The sequence below is a fragment of the Haliotis cracherodii genome, unplaced genomic scaffold, assembly GCF_022045235.1.
Source record: "Haliotis cracherodii isolate W230 unplaced genomic scaffold, xgHalCrac1.p SCAF_6, whole genome shotgun sequence".
NCBI lineage: Eukaryota > Metazoa > Mollusca > Gastropoda > Lepetellida > Haliotidae > Haliotis > Haliotis cracherodii.
This window is the reverse complement of record NW_027266319.1, coordinates 59,126,598-59,152,714: the sequence shown is the minus strand read 5'-3', so window position 1 is coordinate 59,152,714 and position 26,117 is coordinate 59,126,598. Positions and strand designations below refer to the sequence as shown.

Below are 26,117 nucleotides of genomic sequence, written 5' to 3'. Positions count from 1 at the left end.
TAGTTAGTATAGTGTGCAAAGGATACATGCCATAGACGTTTCATGTTTCAACACAAAGAGAAAGTCATGTTTCAAGTGCAGTTAGGTTTCAGACACTTCAAATAGGAGTTAAACTACAAGTCATTCCAACAGAGGCTTCAGATGACATACAGTCCAATGCAATCACTCGTGTTTTGGAGCAGTCTTGACAAACAGTGCCAGTCTTGTTGAACCACCAGCCAGCAGTCATGGAATAAAGTCAGGTGTGGTTGCTATGGCAGCAATACACATGTGCCACGCAGCCAATCAAAGCAAGGTAAGGTGAGTGAGTGAGTTTGTTTTTGCACCTTTTTTAGCAATATTCCAGCAATATCACGGCGGGGGACACCAGAAATGGGCACACATTGTACCCATGTCGGTAATCGAACCCGGGTCTTCGGCGTGACGAGCGAACGCTTTAACCACTAAGCTACCCGACCCCCCCTCATGGTAAGGATAATTTCTCCATCTTCCTCTCCCTTGTTCCACAAGACTTCTTTCTCATAGTATATAGCGAATTCCTCACGAGTGTCTTTTGATATCAAATATATCAACAAAAGTCGGCAATGCATTAAAACTCTGAGGCTTCACAAGTTTTAAACTTTAATCGATGAGTGTTGATATATTTGATATCCAAAGACACAATTATTCTTTCAACTTTTTCAGTTTGTAAACTGTGTAAATGTAAATATACAGCTAACCAGCTGCAATGGCAGAGACAATAGTGAGGTCATTTGATTGTGACGTCACCGTAACGATCTCAACGAAGTGTTATCTCCTGTGTAAACCAGTCTTGGATGATAATTTCATTACGTCAATACCATTCTCTTACATATAAACAGCATCATTCCCCACATGGGTAGAATGGGTGCAGCCTGACCTTGGATGTCCTCTGACATGATATTGGCAGGAATATTGCAAAATGGGTCATGAAATCTAACTAAGTCACAAAGTTTGTTGTTTTATACCACGCCCACATATTACAGCTATATGATGGCGGTCTGCGAATATCCAAGTCTGGAAGAGTCCACAATCTGATTTCATATTCATCTTGAACCTGACTGGCATCCTTGGTCTGGGTTCAACTGCCCCATAACAAACACACCCACGCCTGCATCACCAACTGTGGCCAGGTTCAACCAGACTGACACAAAACTAGTCTCGAGAAATATTGGCCACTCATTCCAACGTGGCATCATGCTTAGTCATTCCAAAGTCAGAAGATGGAACTCAATAATCAGAAGCCATTGTGTAAAAAAATCATGCACTCGTCTGGGTTGATCTCACTTTCTCTTTCCTGAACAAACATATCCAGAAGAGAAAGTCAACAATGGAGAGGAAGCAACGGGACTACTTACATTCACTTCAGTGTATATGATGTCAATAAAGCTACCGAGTACAATGATGAAGTCAAACACATTCCAAGCATCTCCAAAATAATTCTGAAAAAGTAGGTATAAATATAGTGGACATCAGTAAAATTGTCATTTTTCATGGAATTTGTTAAATTGCGACAATAAAATGCTTTAATATGTATTTACAATTTGAGATCAAGATATCAGAATATGAAATGGTAACAACAACATGATCTGATAATCATCATATGCCATTATAACTGATATGACATAATTATCACATGACATGATAACCACCATATGAGAGAAAATGAGTATCACCATATGATATGACATGACAATGACCATATGATATGACATGACAATGACCATATGATATGACATGACAATGACCATATGATATGACATGACAATGACCATATGATATGACATGACAATGACCATATGATATGACATGACAATGACCATATGATATGACATGACAATGACCATATGATATGACAATGACCATATGATATGACATGACAATGACCATATGATATGACATGACAATGACCATATGATATGACATGACAATGACCATATGATATGACATGACAATGACCATATGATATGACATGACAATGACCATATGATATGACATGACAATGACCATATGATATGACATGACAATGACCATATGATATGACATGACATGACAATGACCATATGATATGACATGACAATGACCATATGATATGACATGACAATGACCATATGATATGACATGACAATGACCATATGATATGACATGACAATGACCATATGATATGACATGACAATGACCATATGATATGACATGACAATGACCATATGATATGACATGACAATGACCATATGATATGACATGACAATGACCATATGATATGACAAGGATACTGAGATACATTACCTTGTACTGGAAGCAGATACTTTGAGAAGGAATGCTGATGCGAAGGTCATATTTACACATGATAATTGCCATATGATATGACATGATAATCATGACAAATGACATATGACACGATAATCACCAAATGACATTTCGATCATGATATGACGTATGATAATCACCAAATGGCATATCAATCATGATATGACATGATTCAATCACCAAATGGCATTTAAACCATGATTTGACTTGATAAATGCTTAAATGACGTTTCAATCATCATATAACATGGTAATCATCAAATGGCATTTGAATCATGACATGAGACATAATTATCACCAAACGGTATCTCAGTCATGATATGACAAGATAATCACCAAATGGTATTTCAGTCATGATATGACAAGATAATCACCAAATGGTATTTCCATCATGATATGACAAGATAATCACCAAATGATATTTCAGTCATGATATGAAGAGGTAATCACCAAATGATATTTCAGTCATGATATGAAGAGGTAATCACCAAATGATATTTCAGTCATGATATGACAAGATAATCACCAAATGGCATTTCAATCATGATATGACATGATAAACCCTTAAATGACATTTAAATCATGATATGACATGATAATTACAATGACATTTTAATCAATCATGATTTCACATGATAAACCCTTAAATGACATTTAAATCATGATATGACATGATAATTACCATGACATTTTAATCAATCATGATTTGACATGATGACCCTTAAATGATATTTCAATCATGACAAGACATGATAATCACCACATGACATGATCATCAACATATGGCATGACAAATAATCACCAAATGACATGACAGGATAATTATGATATGGCATGTCACTGATACTGAACAATTTTACCTTGAACCTGAAGGCTGCTAGTTTGAGGAGGAACTCCACCGTGAATACTCCTGTGAAGATCATATTGAGATAGTCCAGGGCCTTCACAAACTCCTGAGACTGCTGGTGGTACTGAGGATAATATACATAGGTTATAACACTGCTTGTAGTACTGTGAGGGTAATATGAAGGTTATAACACTGCTGGTAGTACTGTGAGGGTAAAATGAAGGATATACACTGCTGGTAGTACTATGGGGGTAATATGAAGGATATAACACTGCTTGTAGTACTGTGAGGGTAATATGAAGGACATAACACTGCTGGTAGTACTATGGGGGTAATATGAAGGATATACACTGCTGGTAGTACTATGGGGGTAATATGAAGGATATACACTGCTTGTAGTACTGTGAGGGTAATATGAAGGACATAACACTGCTGGTAGTACTATGGGGTAATATGAAGGATATAACACTGCTGGTAGTACTGTGAGGGTAATATGAAGGACATAACACTGCTGGTAGTACTATGGGGGTAATATGAAAGTATAACACTGCTGGTAGTACTATGGGGGTAATATGAAGGATATAACACAGCTGGTAGTACTGTGAGGGTAATATGAAGGACATAACACTGCTGGTAGTACTGTGAGGGTAATGTGAGGGTTATAACACTGCTGGTAGTACTGTGAGGGTAATTTGAGGGTTATAACACTGCTGGTAGTACTGTGAGGGTAATATGAAGGACATAACACTGCTGGTAGTACTATGGGGGTAATATGAAAGTATAACACTGCTGGTAGTACTATGGGGGTAATATGAAGGATATAACACTGCTGGTAGTACTGTGAGGGTAATATGAAGGACATAAGACTGCTGGTAGTACTGTGAGGGTAATGTGAGGGTTATAACACTGCTGGTAGTACTGTGAGGGTAATTTGAGGGTTATAACACTGCTGGTAGTACTGTGAGGGTAATATGAAGGACATAACACTGCTGGTAGTACTATGGGGGTAATATGAAAGTATAACACTGCTGGTAGTACTATGGGGGTAATATGAAGGATATAACACTGCTGGTAGTACTGTGAGGGTAATATGAAGGACATAACACTGCTGGTAGTACTGTGAGGGTAATGTGAGGGTTATAACACTGCTGGTAGTACTGTGAGGGTAATTTGAGGGTTATAACACTGCTGGTAGTACTATGGGGGTAATATGAAGGATATAACACTGCTGGTAGTACTGTGAGGGTAATATGAAGGACATAACACTGCTGGTAGTACTGTGAGGGTAATTTGAGGGTTATAACACTGTTGGTAGTACTTTGAGGGTAATGTGAGGGTTATAACACTGCTGGTAGTACTGTGAGGGTAATGTGAGGGTTATAACACTGCTGGTAGTACTATGGGGGTAATATGAAGGATATAACACTGCTGGTAGTACTGTGAGGGTAATTTGAGGGTTATAACACTGCTGGTAGTACTATGGGGGTAATATGAAGGATATAACACTGTTGGTAGTACTTTGAGGGTAATGTGAGAGTTATAACACTGCTGGTAGTACTGTGAGGGTAATTTGAGGGTTATAACACTGTTGGTAGTACTTTGGGGGTAATATGAAGGATATAACACTGCTGGTAGTACTGTGAGGGTAATATGAAGGACATAACACTGCTGGTAGTACTATGGTGGTAATATGAAGGATATAACACTGCTGGTAGTACTGTGAGGGTAATATGAAAGACATAACACTGCTGGTAGTACTGTGAGGGTAATTTGAGGGTTATAACACTGTTGGTAGTACTTTGAGGGTAATGTGAGGGTTATAACACTGCTGGTAGTACTATGGGGGTAATATGAAGGATATAACACTGCTGGTAGTACTATGAGGGTAATATGAAGGATATAACACTGCTTGTAGTACTGTGAGGGTAATATGAAGGACATAACACTGCTTGTAGTACTGTGAGGGTAATATGAAGGATATAACACTGCTTGTAGTACTGTGAGGGTAATATGAAGGATATAACACTGCTTGTAGTACTATGGGGGTAATATGAAGGACATAACACTGCTTGTAGTACTATGGGGGTAATATGAAGGATATAACACTGCTTGTAGTACTGTGAGGGTAATATGAAGGATATAACACTGCTGGTAGTACTATGGGGGTAATATGAAGGACATAACACTGCTTGTAGTACTGTGAGGGTAATTTGAGGGTTATAACACTGCTGGTAGTACTGTGAGGGTAATATGAAGGTTATAACACTGCTGGTAGTACTGTGAGGGTAATATGAAGGTTATATCACTGCTGGTAGTACTGTGCAGGTAATATGAAGGTTATATCACTGCTGGTAGTACTGTGCAGGTAATATGAAGGTTATAACACTGCTTGCAGTAATGTGAAGGTAACATGAGGGTAGTATATATCGTCTGAGGGTTAAACTTAATCGTCTATACATTGCTCTCATAATAATTAGTCACATACTTACCTTCATGGCTAGTGTGACAGTGTTGATCATAATTAGGGCGAAGATGCCGTACTCAAAGGCCTTGGATGTGACAAACCACCAGATTTTGTACTGCCATCTTGCCTTGGGTATGTAGCGCCGCATGGGCTTCGCTTTTAGGGCAAACTCTATACATTTGCGCTACAATGACAAACATATACACATATACAATTCAGTTCATGAAGTCATGTGTTGTGTAACAATTTCTATACAAGATCAGTCCGTTGGTTTTTCATATTTAAACAATGAGACTGACAAGGATATAGCAAAAGTACTATTTTTATGAGTAAATCTGCTGTGTTAAATCAAATGCATGCCTAGCCTTTAAAAAAAACTTCACATTAGCATCCTTTATATAAAATTATAACAATTAATTTGATATGGCTGCCATAATTAAAAGGTAAATCTGGCTTAGAAATGATGAGCAAAATAATATTCTAATAAGAGCCGATTATTTCTAATTTTGAAAGCGCCTTTGGTGAAAGGGCGCTTATTACGTCGAATATGGTATACCCCACATGGTGTCTGTTTCGGTTGAAGATCGGGGCTGTTTGTTCTCTGGTATTCATATTATAATTGTTAAATCAATCTTTTTGAAAAGTTTAACCCTAAATCTTAATGATTGATAATAATGAATGATTAAATAATTTCTTTTGATAAAAATCAAACCTGATTTTTGTCCAACTCGCAGTTTTTGTATTCCTGTTCTCCTTCATTCTGGAAGGTGACAATGACAAAACCAACGAAGATGTTGACCATGAAGAACGCGATGACAATGATGAAGATGAAGTAGAAGATGGCCACCATTGGCCGGTTACTATGTATAGGACCACGAGACTCTTCATTGGAATCTATGGACTTGTACAGCAGGCTGAAACACAGACACACATCATGAGCTTTGGTCCTCTAGAACCGTGTTTACATGCAAGGACATATGAGTAAGTGAGTATGGGTTTACGCCGCTTTAAGCAATATTCCAGCAATATCACGGCGGGGGACACCAGAAATGGGCTTCACACATTGTACCTGTGTCGGAAATCGAACCCGGGTCTTCACCGTGATGAGCAAACCTTTAACCACTAGGCTACCCGACCGCCCCGCAAGAAGATATGACAAGCAGGCATGTCTTGTCTGTATGATGTGCAACAATGTACAATAGGAAACCATATCTGTGACTCAATAGGAGAAAAGGGACCTCATGGATGCTAGGATACATTTTTTCATAAAGAAAGATGTTTGACATCAACTTACTTACCATGGCCTGTACAAAATTGTCCTATTTTTTTCTAGTTGGTTTGTAATGTAATAAAACCATTTCAAACCATTTCAAATATACTTTTTATACTACAACTGCTCATTTGCTGTTAATTTGGGTGAGAGCAATTCTATATAACAAACACTGCTTGTTTTCATTCAATATGAAGGACTAATGAATGCTAATGTTGTGCATGAAATGACATATAGATAGCTCTACCGCTATACGAGTATGGCCTTTCAGGGACAACATGAGTTATGTCCCTTGTAACAATAAACTTCCTCTTGAACCGGCCGCGGATGTGTTTGGATGTGTTTGTGTGTCTCTCCATGGTTCAACCCCCGCGACACTATTTACATTTAGTGCTGTCTACTTGTTTGAAGCAGACAGGTGCCCAGTGAAAAAATCCAGGTCAGAAGAGGTCCTCAGCAACACATTCTTGCTGTAAAAGGCGACTATGCTTGTCATTAGAGACGACTAACAGGATCAGGTGGTCAGGCTAGCTGACTTGGTTGATGAATTTCATCGTATCCCAATTATGTGGATCGATGCTCATGATGTCAATCACTGTATTGCCTGGTCCAGACTCAATTATTTACAGACCGCCATCCTATAGCTGAAACATTGCTGAGTGCGGCATTAAACAAACAAACAAACAAACAGGATCCCAGTCAATCCCCGTTAACCCCGTTACACTTACTCTGGCCATCCTTCAAATGTGGACACAGTGAACAGCGTAAGTAGGGCTTGGCTGACATCGTCAAAGTTGAAGTTGTTCTCTTCCCAAACACGTTTTTCCACAACCGGAGAATGAAAATCTCCTTCTCTAAAGTCGATATACGAACCCCTGAAACACAAGAAATACCAGCCGATCATTGGTGTTCTCTGACATGATATGGTCTGAAGAATGCTCTTTTGCTAAAAGTGGCGAAAAACCTCATTCGATCACCATTGTACTTCTGTTCATGAATGAATGTTTTTCATGAGGTTCAGAACTAGTAAAAAGCAATCTTCAAGACTTTCTTCAAGACACTTACTGGCAGTCAGCTTCGGTCAGTTTGGACTCATCAGAACAGCTGAAGAATTTACCCTGCAAAAATCATGTGTGTACCATTATACAACGTGTATTGAAAACTCTGTCACTTAACACAATTCAACCTTATGGTCCCTGCAGTATATTTGACATATCATTCATATTAAATGAAAATTAAAGTCAACTCTACACTTTTAATAAAAAACATTTGGCAAGAGTGGAAAAACTTTCTATTAATAGCAAAAGATGACTGATATGACAATATACAATATGTGTGTCATGTAATAAATAATAAATCATCAAAAATCAAACATATGTATTATGTAAACATATATATTGCCAGAGCTGACAAATAGTACAACTACGGGGGATTCCAGGTTAGAATAGGTCACCAGCAGCTGATATCGGTTGGAAGAGGCAATCAAATGGATTGGGTGGTCACTTGGGTGTCATCAGCAGCCGATACCGGGGTTGGAAGAGGCAACCAAATGGATTGGGTGGTCACTTGGGCATCACCAGCAGCCAATACGGGTTGGAAGAGGCAACCAAATGGATTGGGTGGTCACTTGGGCATCACCAGCAGCCGATACGGGTTGGAAGAGGACACCAAATGGATTAGGTGGTCACTTGGGTGTCATCAGCAGCCGATACCGGTTGGAAGAGGCAACCAAATGGATTGGGTGGTCACTTGGGTGTCATCAGCAGCCGATACCGGTTGGAAGAGGCAACCAAATGGATTGGGCGATCACTTGGGTGTCACCAGCAGCCGATACCGGGGTTGGAAGAGGCAACCAAATGGATTGGGCGATCACTTGGGTGTCATCATACGCCAATGGCGAGGATCATTACTCATAATAACAGTCACGGGATCGTCTGATCCAGACTCGATTATATACAGCTGGAATAATGCTTAGTGTGACGTTAAACAACAAAGAAACAAGATCGGACAAACGTTCCACTCTACCTTGAAGAGTTGCACTCCAATGACAGCAAACATGAACTGCAGTAGGAAGGTGACCAACATGATGTTGTAGATGGTTTTGATAGCCACGATTACACACTGCACTACATGCTGCAAACAAACATCATGGGTTACAATCAACAAATACAGGCCAGAAATGACAACAGATAAAAATATATAAAATTACAAAGAAAGAAAAATCTTTAATGTTAAAACAAAAATCATTTGATTCCAGCTACAATCTCGTTAAAATCAGATGTTAGTTCTCGCTACCACTAAACAAAGATCTGAGGACATCCCATCAGGGGTCACGTCAGAACCGACCTTTCATCCGACCAATCAGAGCGTCACTTACCAGATCATGAAAGTGACAGACAGAATGTGATTTCTAATCATGCAACCTCAAAAACTTAAACACAGGGTATTCCGAACGATAGTTACAGGCCTAACGACTGAATCCATATAATCTACACCTACTATTAGCCATTCCAGAATGAACTTTTGATCAGGTTTCAAATTTTTAATTTCGAGGCGTAGTTGCCAATTCAAAATTAGTGCCGTAAAGCACGAGAATGCTGCCTTCTGATTGGCTAATGTCGACTTCTTGTCAGTCATTCCACTGGTCAGTCAAAGTTCGCGCAAGGTATATCGTGACCCGTAATGGGATGTCCTCAGATCTTTTTTTTAGAGGTAGCGAGAACTAAGATCTGATTTGAATGAGATTCGTCCAGCTCCTACTTTTGTTTCCCATTGATTTCTTTCTCCTCTGACGATCTGTAGTAATGATTCCTATTCAGCAACCGATTTTGTAAAAGAGGACTAAGTTGTCCTAGCAAATTTGATCCAAACCTCTTTAACAAATTTAGGTCAAACTATCTCTCATTGTTTAGTTGATAACTATTACCTATTATGTAGTTTGTATACATATCACTGTCTTTAGTGTTTAATTATAAAATCATGATAAGTTCATTTGTAATATGCAACAGGAAATAAATAAATATATTGAAAACAAAATGGATTAAAGTCCCTCAAATGACACTTTGTTTGCCTGCTACTTCAATTTTAAGATATATACTACTCACAAAAAGTAAAGGACCGCCTGGTACTACTCTAGTTAACCTGTCATGCAAAAACCTGGATCCCCAACAATTACCTTGAGACCCTTAGCTCTGTTGATAGCCCTCAATGGACGTAACACTCGCAACACCCTCAAGATCTTCACGACGGAGATGGCTTGATTGCTGAAACACACAAGGTCAAGGTCAACCATACAGGAACGGAAACATTCGGAGATGGAACGTGTTGAACCTCACTTGGTGTCTTCTCAAACACAAGAAACAAATCACACTTTTTGTTCGGTCAAAGCATAAGCATGACAATTCTAGAGCCTTGTGGTACCTTCTACAAAATTAATGCAATTCGTATATTATATCATCAACATTTTTTTTAATAAATACCACCCAAAATCATAAATAACAGATATCCATTTAAACAACCATAAAAGTAACTAGGGAAGCTAGTTGTTCCCATAGGTATATTGTATGGAGGTGTTTTACAGGGAGCATACTACTTATCACAGTTCCCAGGAATTGGTTCTTCTCCTAGGCAGTGCTTAGGCCATTATTATCTTATTTGTTGGAAAGCAGATGCGCCAACCCTATTTTCTTCAAAATTGGACAAATTATCCAAATTTACACTTATATGTTTTCCACCTACACATACACAAAAAATTATTTTGAGATTACTCACATGTATAAATCTTTAATACTGTATTTGACGAAATAAGCGCCCCGCTCTAATAAGCGCCCATGGCGATATTTGCTAATATATTGGCAATCCCAATTAGCACCCTTCCGATCGATCAATGTACACAAAACTTATTTATTCCTTTATAATACGCACTCGTGTATTATGTGTACAATTAATTACGGGCAATTAAATTCTGGAAAAATATATCTGGCATGTATAATACACACAGACTTTTCTTTTGTATCTTGTCAGGCTGTAAGCATAAAACACGAAATTTACGATCTTTCAACTCTTTCACCAAAATTATATACAGCCCCCTATTTCTTATTTTGAGAGCACCCTGGGCGCTTATTACGTTGAATACGGTAATAATAAATCTCCTATTAAAAGTTGATAAAAGCATGAAAATGTCCTGATGCCATTTGCCTCCAGCAAAATCCCTGTGGCCAATCTTCCTCAATCAAGGGCTCCAGATCATATTACTCACAAGTCACTCATATTGTCTTACTAATCCTGTTTAAATACTGTTTCAGGTGCCTCATAATCTGTATCTGTTACTGCCCAGCCTGTTACTGTTGCATGAACTCACAACAGCGATAGACATGTCGAATTAACAATTAGCGAGACATAGCGTCTTGTTTATTCAATATTCACAGAAGTAGTAGTAGTTCAAGTGTGATGCCTCCATTTGATCAGCAAATATAGATCTGCATAGAAAGGTACGCAAGTTGAAAGGCTATATTGGGTAATTACGCATAGTGATGTTATACTACTAGGTTTGCGAAGTTTTTCATGCCTATTTGTATGCAAGCAACTCATATTTAAATGGGTAATGGTGATCTCTTTTGTGTATTTGACACAAATACAAAGTTTATCTGGACCTTTGTCAGTCAATACAGTCAAGGCTGTACGCTGTACGCTGGGAGCTACACACACGACATGCTTCCGTGTTGCCATGCAGATTACAGCAGAGTGAAGATACCTTGGTTTTGAATGGTATACATAGAACGAGATCTGATATAAACAATTGATGATCATGCAAGCCATTATATGATGTGGAGGAGTATATTCATGCAACTCCAGATCGTGTGAACCAAATTTCATTCTTACATCCTTGGCCTCCATATATTAATATGATGACACACATGCACTGTATTGTTAAATTAACTGACATTTTCAAATGCAAAACTGCAAGGAGATGGTTATGAAACTTGAGGCAATTTATCAAATTAATTACTGCAACTGTACCCTGTATTTTCATAAAATATAATATGGTATACTGACAGAAGCTATGTAATGCAAGACTGGGACAGGTAACCAGTGGTTGATAGCATGAGCAAAGATCCACACTGTCTGGTTACAATTGCACTCAATCAGCAAGGTCACACTTTGTTACCACAAGAACATCCTGAGGCATCTCTGGGAAGATGAACATGGCTCTGAGACCTATTCTCATCTAAAGGTACCAGAAGACTCCAGGAGATGCACATTGTGCTGAGACCTATTCTCATCTAGAGGTACCAGAAGACTCCAGGAGATGCACATGGTACTGAGACCTATTCTCAACTAGAGGTTCCAGAAGACTCCAGGAGATGCACACGAAGCTGAGACCTATTCTCATCTAGAGGTTCCAGAAGACTCCAGGAGATGCACATGGTGCTGAGACCTATTCTCATCTAGAGGTTCCAGAAGACTCCAGGAGATGCACAAGGTGCTGAGACCTATTCTCAACTAGAGGTTCCAGAAGACTCCAGGAGATGCACATGGTGCTGAGACCTATTCTCAACTAGAGGTACCAGAAGACTCCAGGAGATGCACACGGGGCTGAGACCTATTCTCATCTAGAGGTTCCAGAAGACTCCAGGAGATGCACACGGTGCTGAGACCTATTCTCATCTAGAGGTTCCAGAAGACTCCAGGAGATGCACATGGGGCTGAGACCTATTCTCGTCTAGAGGTTCCAGAAGACTCCAGGAGATGCACACAGTGCTGAGACCTATTCTCGTCTAGAGGTTCCAGAAGACTCCAGGAGATGCACACAGTGCTGAGACCTATTCTCATCTAGAGGTTCGAGAAGACTCCAGGAGATGCACACCGGGCTGAGACCTATTCTCAACAAGAGGTTCGAGAAGACTCCAGGAGATGCACACCGGGCTGAGACCTATTCTCAACTAGAGGTTCCAGGAGCCCAATTTTTGTAAGACAATTTGTATAAATATGCATGAATCAATAATGTAACATTAATAAAAGATGCTATATGCAAGAGATCTACATGCAAGATGTCCAAAGGTAGATAGACATGGATGAATGGCAAGCCACTATGTTCAGGAAGTGTATTCAGACAACAAGTTTCATTGCTTGGATTTCCCAGTACCTTCTATGTTATTTCAGTGCAGTAATCTTTCTCATGAAAACAGTTTTTGCAATACAGTAATACTCTTATAGTTCCCCATAGGAGAGTGAGTGTGTTTAGTTTAATACCACTTTGAACAATATTTAAGTTCTAACAGCGTGTTAATTTGAAGGATTTGATCAATTTTTTGTCGATTAATGCCGCACTCAGCAATATTCCAGCTAAATGACTGCCTGCGGTCTGTAAATAATCAAGTCTGGGTCAGACAATCTAGTGATTGACATCATGAGCATTGATACACATAGTTGGATACAATGACATGAATCAACCAAGTCAGTGAGCCTGACCACCTGACTGCCTCTTATGACAAGTATGGTCGCCTCTTGCGACAAGTATCGGTTGCTGAAGATCAATTCTAACCGGATCTTCACGCTGGAGGGGAGCAGGTCTTGGATGTTTACCACTTTGGTGAATCCCAGAAACATGGATTTGGTGCTGACAAACCTACAACCATGATCATGCAGGGATTCAAACCCATTATTATTTGGTGCTGGCACTCCTGAAGGATGCTAGTCTGTTCAGCGAATTACATGGCTTAGCACCTTAGATGTTTGGGCCACCATAAGGTAGAGCATGGAAAAAGTCATTCTGAGAGATTATGTGAGGAAATCTACATAATATTTCTCATCTAGAAGAGTCAGTTGAGTTGGATATTGCTCCACATTTTGGAGTGAAACTTGTGACAAGCAAACACACTCTCCACTGGGCTACCCTACTGCCTCATATTTAAAGGCACATGACAAAGTCATATTACACTAGGTCATGCTGAAGAATTGACTATCCTAGTTTTCAGAGGAATTATAAATGAAAAATAACCTAACACGTTTAGGATCCTGGAAAAGGAAAAGCACATGAGGTTCAGGGGATTCTAATTCATAATCAACAGAAAATTAGAACTGTATTTAATGACAGAGATTCTGTTTCAGCTGGCATCAAATAAATAAATAAATAAATAAATAAATAAATAAATAAATAAATAAATAAATAAATAAATAAATAAATAAATAAATAAATAAATAAATAAATAAATAAATTATTCCAGCTATATGATGGTGGCCTGTTGTCTGGAAAAACCAGTGACAAACCAGTGACAAACCAGCGACAAACCAGCGACAAACCAGCGACAAACCAGTGACAAACCAGTGAGCAACATCATTGGGTTGATCAGCTAGCAACCAAATCACCAAGTCCATTTAGACACCTCATCCAGGTGACTCAAGAATGATGGATCTTAGGAATGATAGCTTTATGCACCTAGTTTCAAAAGAGCTATTTAATTAATTAATTCTGTCTTATTTTCCTGAAATAATCAAATCTCATCTCCAAAATAACCATCAAACATTGGTGAACTTGAAAAAAATATATATAAAAAATGGTGTCCTTCACACATGAATAATGATGAACTGACACTGTGTTGAGAGACACGTGGACATATAGTTGTCTGTGTAACATAGAGTACTGAGCTGTGTTGACACATGATTCACTGTGTGAGAATACATTACCTCCAAAACATAGTTCTAGGGTGGACAGTCAGGGAAATGTAGTATTATACATCAAAATAGTCCAGGGTTAGAAGAGTCACAATCAACAAGTAACACATGTTAAAAATCAACATGAATAGATCATTTGTGCTGTAGTAAGCTCCTCGGGGGCTTAGGAACTTGACAAAAAGGGCGCTTACAAAAACCAGCAAGTTAGCGGAAATGCACAACCTTCCTTTAAACATTGGGAAAACTAATACATTTATAATAATGGTTACAAGGCAGTTATACAGCTCTTCTCCTTCTGTAAATAAGTTTATACAGCTCTTCTCCTTCTGTAAATGAGTTTATACAGCTCTTCTCCTTCTGTAAATAAGTTTGTCAAGTACACACAAAAATAGGAACTGTCATGTGTGTTCTCAGTCTTTGTAGCCGGCGCTTATATTATTACTTACAGACTGGTCTAGAAGTTGGGATGAAGGTCATTGTTGGAGAAGGGCACTTAATATGTTGAGTGAGTTTGATTTTATGCCACTTTTAGCAATATTTCAGCAATATCATGGCGGGGGACACCAGAAATGTGCTTCACACATCGTACCCATTGTACCCATGTCGGGAATCAAACCCGGGTCTTCGGCATGACGAGCAAACGCTTTAACCACTAGACTACCCCACCGCCCCTAATATGATGAATACAGTACACGTAAGACACCATTACAAGAAAATGTAAAGGGAGATAACTCAGGGAATAATTGTCAAGTATCCAGGACCTGTTCAACAATTTATTGTCATAAAGTCCAACTCTGCTCTGTTGGCAACCCCACTTTCTTGACCATTACTTTTGGGAATGAACACTGAACTTACAAACTGTTTCATTAATCCTGCTGGATGAGATTAAGATGAAACCAAAGTGCCACAACATCATCAAACCATCCTACAGTTAGTGAGTGAATATGGTTTTACACCGCTTTTAGCAATATTCCACCAATATCACGGCGGGGGACACCAGAAATGCGCTTCACACATTGTACCTATGTCGGGAATCGAACCCTGGTCTTTGGCGTGACGAGCGAACGCTTTAACCACTAGACTACCCGACCGTCCCCATCCTACAGTGAGTGAGTGGACATGGTTTTACATGGATTTTAGCAATATTCCAGCAATATCATGGAGGGGAACACAAGGAAAGGGTTTCACACATTGTACCCATGTCGGGAATCGAACCCGGGCCTTTAGCGTGAAGAGCGAACGCTTAAACTACTGGACTACCCCCTCGCCCCTCCATCAGTAATCTGAGATGAGTTTAATATCTGTTTATAACTGTGGATCTAGTCTGTGACTTCTGGTGCTAATATTCACTCTAGCAACTCTCCCAACAGTCAACAGTAGTTACACAACTCTTAATTCGATACTTGACCTCCAGCCTGCCCACAATGGCAGCTCATATCCATATCACACAATACTAAACCAGCAATGTACACATCAATACACTCCTTTCTCATGAACATGTTGCATCCATAAAATTTCTGATTCCTGTGACAGGATTGGAACCACAGACCTTCTGATCCAAGGTCGGACGCCTTGTCCACATGACCAAGGTTAACCAAGTCAGGAAGCTGACAAGGTAAGGATGTCATCTGCCGGATGACTCCACGCCCTGCCTCAAACCCAAGCTGCATATCCAGACCCAGAGAGCAGCTGCAGAGCTGTGCACCTTTTTTGAAGCACATGTACAGTTATAACTGGAACTTGTACAGGCACCTAGATTTACAAAGTGTACAGGTACAACACCATAAATATCTCAACTTGTGATATGTTTTCAAAAACAATAAATTGAGTACCAAATGCATGGAGCTTCCAAGATTATTTGCACATACCCATATTTAAACATTTGATCTAAAAACGCATCCCTCCTTTTCCAAAAGGTGTGACAGCGCTGGGCTGCCATTGGGTCAAACACAGTTCTTCATGATACAAAGCAGTCAAATCTTAAGTGCGAGCGTACTCACTCCAGTGGGAAAGAAACGAGAGAGACCGCCACGACCAACAGATCCAGAATGTTGAAGAGAGAGCGGCAGAAGGATTCCTTGTGTAACACCAGCCCATAGGTGATGATCTACAAAAAACAAGGGGTATCACAAAATAGCCTGAAGCTCTTCAGTACTACTATCCCATTCACTGGCCATAATGATTTGACTACTTCATTGAAGATATACAATCATTCCTTTGAACCTTGAGTGAGTGAATTGGGTTTTATGTTGCTTTTACAATCTCATTAATATCAAATTTTAGTTCTTGCAACTGCTAAACAAAGATTTGAGGACATCCCATTACACGTCACCTCAACTTTCACAAACTTTGACCGACCTATGGAATGAATGACAAGAAATCGACATTAGTCAATCAGAAGGCAGATGTCTCAAACTGGAAACTACGTTCAAAAGATATTTTGACAAATTTTCAATAAAAAATTTAAAACTGAACAAAAGTGCATTCTGGAATGGCTAATATGTGGCCTAGATTGTATGGTCAGTCATAAAGTCCATAACTGTTATTCAGGATACCCTGTGTTAAATTTTTTGAGATTGCATGATCAGAAAACACATTCTGACTGTCACTTTCATTATTGGGTAAGCGATGCTCTGGTTGGATGAAAGGTCATTCTGACGTGACCCATAATGAGATTTTTGTTTAGCAGTAGCGAGAACTAGGGACTCATTTTAATGAGATTGTTTGAGATTGTTTGCTTTTAGAAATATGGAACGGTCCTCAAACATTGTTCCAATGTGATGAAATGAAGCCAGATCTTTAGAAAGACGAATGAACACTTTAACCGTTTCGCTAGACATGATCTAATGCTTATTTATGACAGGTCTACTTACCTTGATGATAATCTCTATTGTGAAGACACTTGTAAAGAAGTAGTCGAAGTAGTTCAGGATCTGAAACGTGGTGATGCCATAATCAGTAGTTGTACAGTAATTTTCTCATAACAAACTCACGGATATAACAAAGTTTTTATGGTCCAGAACCTTAGCTGTATAAACGATGCATATATGCATATATGCTTATTACGAACTACCGTTGTAATGATCTAACATTATTGGTAGTTTACTGTAATTGCAATGTCAACAAATATTGGAAGCCTGTTGTCCCAAACTCGGATGTGTTCACACCACAATTGTGTCAAACTCAGCAAAGTCTTCCCATTTAAGTCTTAAACTAGATGTTTTGAACTGGATGTGTCAAATTCCCAGTTTTCTCAAACTCAGTTTATAGTCCCAAATTAAAAATAATTGTTATGTGTACACACACATTACAACATTAGGTATGAAAATCATCATAATCGAACACGAAATTCAGTCACAAGGAAAATACTGTGCGATGGAGGACTGCTGTAAAGGGAGACAACTCACGATGTTCCTGGGAGACTTTGAACGGAGGGGATCCTCAGCTGCCAACATGGCACTACTGATGAGGATGCAGGCCAGGACGATGTTGCCAAAGTAAGAGTGGTTGCAGGTCTTGTGGCAAAAGAGTCGGAATCTGCAAAGGTAACAATCAACATTTTACTCCAATTTACAGTGACAAGAATTCATGTTTTGCAATCTCACAAGAATTTTCATTGCCTCTGATACTACTAAAACCCAGGTCCAAATTACACTTTACACCAAGCCAATATAATCTGACAGTGAGTTTGAATCCAACTGAACATAGTCATGATCTTTGGTTTGTCACACAGCATACAGTGATACGATACGAGAGTGTCATTGAGTATGTGAAAACATTATGTCAACGTCAGCGTAGAATACTTATCACCCTCAGAGGGGAGCATTAACCTACTTCCACCATGTGGGCTACGAACATGATGCACTTTACACACTAATGAAAAATCCTGAACTTCTCTCATCTACATCGTCCGACCTCGGCATGTGCACATACAGGGTAGTTACAAAAACAATCTGTTGAAACAATGGACATGACTACCCCCAATGTTATTAACCTCCAACGTGTTTGTGTAACCCAGTGAGGGTTTTTTAAATGCTTAAATTCCCCTTATAAACCTACTGGCTGTTTGTGTAACTCGATGTGGAGTTTTTTGAAATTGTGGTAACACCTCGCAGGAGGGCTTACAACGATTGTAACACCTCGCAGGAGGGCTTACAACAATTGTGACACCTCGCAGGAGGGCTAACAACGATTGTAACACCTCGCAGGAGGGCTTACAACAATTGTGACACCTCGTAGGAGGGCTAACAACGATTGTAACACCTCGCAGGAGGGCTTACAATGATTGTAACACCTCATAGGAGGGCTTACAACAATTGTAACACCTCGTAGAAGAGCTTGCAATGATTGTAACACCTCCCAGGAGGGCTTACAATGATTGTAACACCTCATAGGAGGGCTTACAACGATTGTAACACCTCGTAGGCGAGCTTGCAATGATTGTAACACCTCCCAGGAGGGCTTACAATGATTGTAACACCTCATAGGAGGGCTTACAATGATTGTAACACCTCGTAGGAGAGCTTGCAATGATTGTAACACCTTGCAGGAGGGCTTACAACGATTGTAACACATCGTAGGAGGGCTTACAACGATTGTAACACATCGTAGGAGGGCTTACAATGATTGTAACACCTCGTAGGAGGGCTTACAACGATTGTAACACATCGTAGGAGGGCTTACAATGATTGTAACACCTCGTAGGAGGGCTTACAACGATTGTAACACATCGCAGGAGGGCTTACAACAATTGTAAACCCTTAATAGAACAAAAACTACGAACAGCCTACTAGACGCAAGTGCAGATTTCGTGCCATTGCAAGACGCACATGCAGATTTCGCACCGTTGCGAAACCCACGTGCCAAGGTCACCTGTTTCATTGAACCGAGTTCACGACTGGAGGCAATATTTCATCTCCGATACAGGTTATACATTTGAGAGTTTTTATTACAGTTGTTTTATTCAAAATGTTGTCTATGCGATGAGTCGATTTATAAGTTGAACAAACCATTTCTCGAGATTACCAACGATTGTAAACCCTGACATTCCTCGGGGTTGTCAATCTCAAGTTATCCCTCGGAGAAGTGGTTTCTCCTTCACATATCCTATCCTTAGCATGTATAACTCAACAACTCTTAGAGACAAAAAAAAAGAAATTTCGTTCAGCAGTTCAAGATTATTGTTTCACGATTCGAAACTTTTATTTCAATGCCGACTGAGTTTTGAGATACCCAAAAGAATGCAAGCACACCTGTTTGTTGGCGAGAACATGAAGAGTGAGCTGGCTTGTGGGATGGGCTTTGCCTTGCTGGAGATGTGGAGTTCTGACATGCGACGTGGACGGGCAGTCGAGACCGTCTGTGTCTCGTCCTCATCCTCATCTTCTTCGTCCTCGTCCTCATCGTCCTCTGTCCCCTCATCCTTGTCGTCCTCCTCTTCTGGAAACACAAGTATTGGAAATGCAGGAGCAGGTATTATACTGACAGAGCAACTTCACTTCTACGAAACAATTATCGGGCAGAGTTCATACAGTCAACCCTTTCAAAGCGGGTCTGGGGCTGGGATTTTGGAGAAAAACATATATTTTTGGTCATTGCTTGAAGGCATAAAGAAACCAAATAATAGAATAACATCTTTTATTTATTTTATTTAATTTTATGTTCAGCTAAAATGTTCACGTGTGTAAATTTGGGAGCCAATTTTCTTTCAAGCATTTTCTGGAGCAGATTAATTTTTTAACACTACAGACTTTGTATACCGGCCAAAGTCCAGTCAATCTATGTTCTGGCTTCAGTTTGCAAACACAGGCTGAGGTCAACTTGAGAGTACCTTGTATAGGAACTTGATGACTGTTTCTGTATTCACCCGGCTCGTCACGATCGGGAGTCAAGTCAATATGGACATGATGATCACCAGAGCTGTCTCTCCTACTAAAAATAAAGATTAATTACATCAAAATTTCCTTTTGAGAAGAACCTGTATTCACATAGCTGTATTGCTTTCCGAGTGGATATGTATCCTGTGTATATGACTGAATAAAAACAATCTATATAAAAAAAAAAAATTACATCAAAATTAGCACTCTGGACATTTTCTAAAGAGTGTATGCATGAAAGAGAGCATGGCACTCCTTTATTGATTCTGATAATTTCACTCTGAATGGTCCTGTCTGAATCAATGGGATTTCACAGTTTAAAATATTTCTGATAAATACTACCGGGTACTGCCGATGTCATATTTGTTTGCTCTTACCTCCGTGAGCTGGGCTGTCGGCTGAGATTTACGGATGCCTTGTCTTCGTCGTTTTCATTGTTATCATTTCCATTGACATCAACACCCTCATCTTCTTCGATGTTACCCTGGGTAAGGAAAAATACACTCAAAATCAAGATATATTTCACCTTTTCTACAGCAATTTACCATATCAGGCATTTGAAAACAGCAAAACCTGTATCTGTGGCTAAATTTATATCATTGCTTCAAAATATCATCATAACACACAGAGCCTGCCTCTCTACTTACCAAGAATATTCTTATAGATTTATAGAAAAACCTCTGGACAGAAAATTACTTAATAATGCAAAGAAAACTGAAGAAACTTTAGCTTAAAGACTGACAGCAAGCCAATATGTGCTAGAAACACAGACTATTCTTTCTTAAATGTTCTCTAGCGCACACAAGAAAGAACTGAGGCTTTACCGCCTTGCAAATGCACAAGGATTCTGGGTAAGCATGATGCTATTACTGGCACAACTAATGTTATGGTAGCAAAATACAGGATGATGGCAATGATGTCATTGAGGTTTTGTATTTGCAGGAATTGTATCTGTGGCTGAATTTATATCAAAACTTGTGTTGTATCTTACGTCTTTTTCTGGAGTTTTGCTTTTAGACCTTCGGATGGATCGTGTTCGTTCCTTCTCCTCATCCTTCTGCTGCTCGATCTCAGTCAGACTCTGGGCATCAGCCAAGTTGTCAACAGCAATGGCCAAGAAGACATTCAACAAGATATCTGAGAGGAGGTGTTAAGGGAAATATGCCTTGACTAAATGGAAAACTGTGAAATACATACATACCTACCGGTATACATATAATACTTCTTATATATTCTAATACTTCCTCACGAGGACATATCTGTGAGGTGATAGCAGTGTAGAAATTGTTTTAGTTTGCGATGGCGATATGTTACTGAAATGTTAACAGTTTTCATCGTCCTTTACTTGTGGTATCAAGACCCAAATTTGAAACAATTTTGTATATTTCCCAATGTTGCTACAATGTAACTTGACAGCTGCCAACCATGCCTTACAGTAAAACTTGCATTATTGTAATAATCTAGACTAACAAATGCCTGGATAAATGAATTATGTCATTTTGTAAACATACGAAGCGTTCCAAAAGTGATGACCCAGATTAACGGGGCCCAGACTAGCTAGGGGCATATGTGGCCCATTTGTCTCAGGTGTTGCCATTCCCTGAGAAGAGTTGCATCCCTTGGGCCCGCCAGAAATCTATGATCATGGGTTTGATTCCTAGTTTGCCCAGGTAATATTTCTAGCTTTGTCAGCACCATACCCTTGGTCATGGGATTCCTTAGAAAATGGATGTAAAACATCTCTTGCCAGCGCACAGGCATTTGAAAAAGAGATTCTTATCAGCATCTCTGTAGCCTTGTGATTCACATTCGAAGCAATAGGTAAAATCAATGAGATGACGTCACTAGAGGCCTATACGTCCGGGAAGTGCGTGACCAGTACAGATGGAGTGTACAGACCAAAGGCAAGGATACAGTTACCGCAAATGAAGAGCACAACGAAGTATATACAGACGATGACGCCGGGCTTCTTGACGCCGCCGTACGCTCTGATCCCATCATACATCACCATGTTCCAGTCCTCACCAGTCAGGATCTGAAGCATGGGGATCACAATCAGTCAAGTATCACCTTTAAGTACTCTATTCCCAAAAAAATCACCTTATGTCTGACATTTAAAGGGGATTCATAACACAAACATATTTAACATTGGCAAATCAACATACCATTTAGCACTTGTTTAGCACCTGTGCTCAAATATTGAATTCATGGAAAATTCATTGTTTGTTACTAGACTGGGAAATATGTAAAATGTAAAATAAATGCTGCTTTAACACATTGGTTACATGTTCGTTTGTATCACCTCAATTATGAGGTATAAGAAAGTCACATAGTAACACATTGATTACATGTGTGTTTGTATCACCTCGATTATGAGGTATTAGTATGGTCACATAGTAACACATTGATTACATGTGTGTTTGTATCACCTCAATTATGAGGTATTAGAATAGTCACATAGTAACACATTGATTACAAGTTCATTTGTATCACCTCAATTATGAGGTATTAATATAGTCACATGAATATGAGCATAGACATTGGTAAATGTTAGTGGTTAAGCCTGATGCCTATTTCAGATCAAAGTCTAGATGTTGTAAAGTGTGAGTGGAAACATTGCCTCTGTGTAAACATGGTCATCTTTAAATGGTAGTTTGCAACACATCATAATATTTTACTCAGCATACATACAACAGTGCCTGATTTACTGGAATCAAACTTGCTAATACTGCCAACTTGCCTGCTCCTTCAAGGTGGTGAGGTGAAATGGGGTTTAACATCAAGTACAAGACTATTGCACTTATATAGCGATGTGTGTGTGTGTGTCTGTGCGTGTGTGTGTGTCTGTGTGTGTGCGTAGCTGCTTGTACTAGTCCAGAAGAATGCCATTTTCATACTGCTAGTCCACTGAGATACCTTGCATCATGGGGTATTCATTTTAACACGAATACCCCACTCAGACCCAGTATACTGACTCCAAGCCAACCAGTCCTTGTTTTAGCCCTTAATGCCAAGCACAGGTATTATCTATCGAAAGTCTTTTGGTATGGCGCGGACGGGGATGGAACCACCAAACTCAGCTCCCTGGGGAGACATTCTACCACTAGAGGGGGCACGGGTGGCCCAGTCGTCTAAGGCGCCGTGATTCGCTGTGCAGAGTTGCGTCCCTTGGGCACGCCAGAAACCTATGATTGTGGGTTCGAATCCCGGTTCGCCCCAATTATGTTTCAAGGTTTGTCAGCACCATACCCGTGCTTGTGGGTTTCACTGAAGTGGTAAATGTCTGAGACCTGCATCACTTCAGGCTTTCCTCCCACATTAAGCTGACACGCCGCGATATAACTGGAATACTGTTAAAAGAGGCGTTAAACCCAACTCACTCACTCTACCACTAGACCACGCAGGCAGCCCGGTATTTCGAGGTGTGTTTATGAAGCCTCCCTACCTGGAACACGGACAACAAGGACTGCCAGAAGGTATCAAAGTTGCTCCTGGGAGTCTGCTGGTCAAAGTTGAACTTGCCACCAAACAGTTGCATCCCAAGTAAGGCGAAGATAACAATGAAGAGAAACAACAGCAACAACAAACTGGCAATGGATCGCATACTGTTCAACAGTGACGCCACAAGGTTCCGCAGTGATGACCAGTACCTGGAGAAACAAAGTACAATGTGACATTCTGATGCATGCGGTTCCAGGAATTTATGTAGACCTGCTCATATTCAATCCTAAATCAGCAGAAAATGTCAGTAAAATTTCATAATTTGAATTCAATTGTTTTTTCCCAATTACTCAGAATTCACGAAAATGAGAACATACAAAAAAATAATTTTTGAACAATATCCCCATTTTCCCCCAATTTGCTTGCTAAAGGCAATTAATTTGGAATCGTGGATAAATCCGCCATATGTTCATGTTTAATGCATATGGGAGGTTATCATGGCCTCGAATTCTAATCTAAAAGTGAAAAGTTTTTTTTTTAAAGCCATATATCTACCATATTTTACTTGTATGTTATCTATTCATAATTCTTACTTGATTTTCACTCATATGTAATAAATACAATACTGTATACATGTATATCTTATCCAATCATAATTCATTAATTTTAACGTATATATGTTATGATTTCAAATTTTACCAAATTAGTGGTATGTATCATGTTTTTCTCGTACCCCCTGCTGTGATATTGCTGGAATATTGCAAAAGCACTGACAACCACACTCACTTATGTATCAGGCTATCTAATAATAATCCACACTTGACTTTCAATCAGGTACGATAACTGCCACTATCTACCACATTTATAATAATAGTCCCTTAGTCAGTCTTAATGTTTTAGTTTATGTAACAGGGCTGGGACGGGTAACTCGGGTACTCGGGTCGTGTGGGTCTTGAGTAGGACCCGGGTACCCACAGGATGAACCGTACCCTTGGTTAGTCACGTGATATATTGTTTAATGACAAAAACTTACTATAGCTGTGGTTACACTTCAAGTCTCGAATGTTCACATTTCTTTCTGACGATGCACACATTCCTTTTGACTTGTATATGTTTGAGTAAAGATAAAGCTTCAGTCAACTTTCGTGTATGCATGATCTGATTGTTTGATACATGTATCTTAATAGTTTTAGCCAGGGCGGTAAAACAATTCCCAATCAAGACATTTTGGTCCCAACTCTTGAGACCTACAGCAGGTACCCAGGTAGGGTCAGGTAATAGGGGGTCAGGTACCGGGTAGTAAATTTGGACTCGTCCCAGCCCTACTATGTAATATATCCAAAATCCACCATATTACATTTAATAAAACTTTCCCTGTCAAATGTCCCTAACATGCATTACTAACACAATAAACAATGTGTGTGGACAGGTTCATCACATCCCAGGGCGGTTGGGTAGTCTAGTGGTTAAAGCGTTCTCTCGTCACGCCGAAGACCCAGGTTTGATTCCCAACATGGGTACAACGTGTGAAGCCCATTTCTGGTGTCCTCCGCCGTGATATTGCTGGAATATTGCTAAAATCGACGTAAAACCATACTCACTCACTCACTCACTCACTCATCACTTCCCACATGGAACTCACCTGGTAGCCTTGAAAACTCTGAGTAAACGAGCACACCTGAGCACTGACACCCCCAGGGGTGGCATCACGCCCGTGTATATAAGGATCACTTCCAGTATACTGAACAACACAACAAAACTGTCAAAACGGTTAAACAGGGACACGAAGTACCCTTGGAAGCCAAGACTGTACATTTTGAGAAGCATCTCAAAGGTAAACAACACCACAAAAAACATATTGGCAATGGCTGGAAGAGAAAGAAAAACATTGTTTAGCATATAATTAAAAAAACATTTGTTAAAATATTACTTTTTTTCATAAATTATCAATATCATTTCAAAAGGTATCTCTTATTTGTATCTTATATAATGTCAATATATAATAATTATCATGATTATATACACTGTATGTAAAAAATTACATGTTGATTCTATAATATTTTCTGTTTAATAATATTCAAAAACTCATTACTTGTCATCATTACAAATGATTGTATACTATCTTCTAATGTTCTTATCCTGTATTTTGGGGATTCCTTACTTAAAAATAATATTTACAAAAAATATATTAACTGAGATTACATTTGGCTAAAGGAAAAAA

The 26,117-nt window shown here is 39.4% G+C and overlaps 1 protein-coding gene across 13 annotated transcripts in view; it reads right to left on the bottom strand.

The window, feature by feature from the left end:
• Positions 1–26,117, bottom strand: part of LOC139446128 (muscle calcium channel subunit alpha-1-like) — a 156,555-nt gene that overhangs the window by 38,135 nt on the left and 92,303 nt on the right. For 12 of the 13 annotated variants that reach the window (XM_071227415.1, XM_071227424.1, XM_071227414.1 and 9 more), the window contains exons 13-30: positions 25,539–25,764; positions 23,901–24,105; positions 22,370–22,490; positions 21,447–21,592; positions 20,833–20,939; positions 20,410–20,510; positions 19,832–20,018; positions 17,987–18,116; positions 17,453–17,512; positions 16,580–16,686; positions 10,081–10,168; positions 8,931–9,038; positions 7,971–8,023; positions 7,634–7,780; positions 6,348–6,549; positions 5,661–5,819; positions 3,185–3,295; positions 1,377–1,460 (exon numbers count right to left, since the gene is read on the bottom strand). In XM_071227415.1, the coding sequence (XP_071083516.1) occupies positions 1,377–1,460; positions 3,185–3,295; positions 5,661–5,819; positions 6,348–6,549; positions 7,634–7,780; positions 7,971–8,023; positions 8,931–9,038; positions 10,081–10,168; positions 16,580–16,686; positions 17,453–17,512; positions 17,987–18,116; positions 19,832–20,018; positions 20,410–20,510; positions 20,833–20,939; positions 21,447–21,592; positions 22,370–22,490; positions 23,901–24,105; positions 25,539–25,764 (2,342 nt within the window). The remainder of the gene's footprint in view (positions 1–1,376; positions 1,461–3,184; positions 3,296–5,660; positions 5,820–6,347; positions 6,550–7,633; positions 7,781–7,970; positions 8,024–8,930; positions 9,039–10,080; positions 10,169–16,579; positions 16,687–17,452; positions 17,513–17,986; positions 18,117–19,831; positions 20,019–20,409; positions 20,511–20,832; positions 20,940–21,446; positions 21,593–22,369; positions 22,491–23,900; positions 24,106–25,538; positions 25,765–26,117) is intronic. The other variant, XM_071227418.1, reaches the window with a different exon arrangement.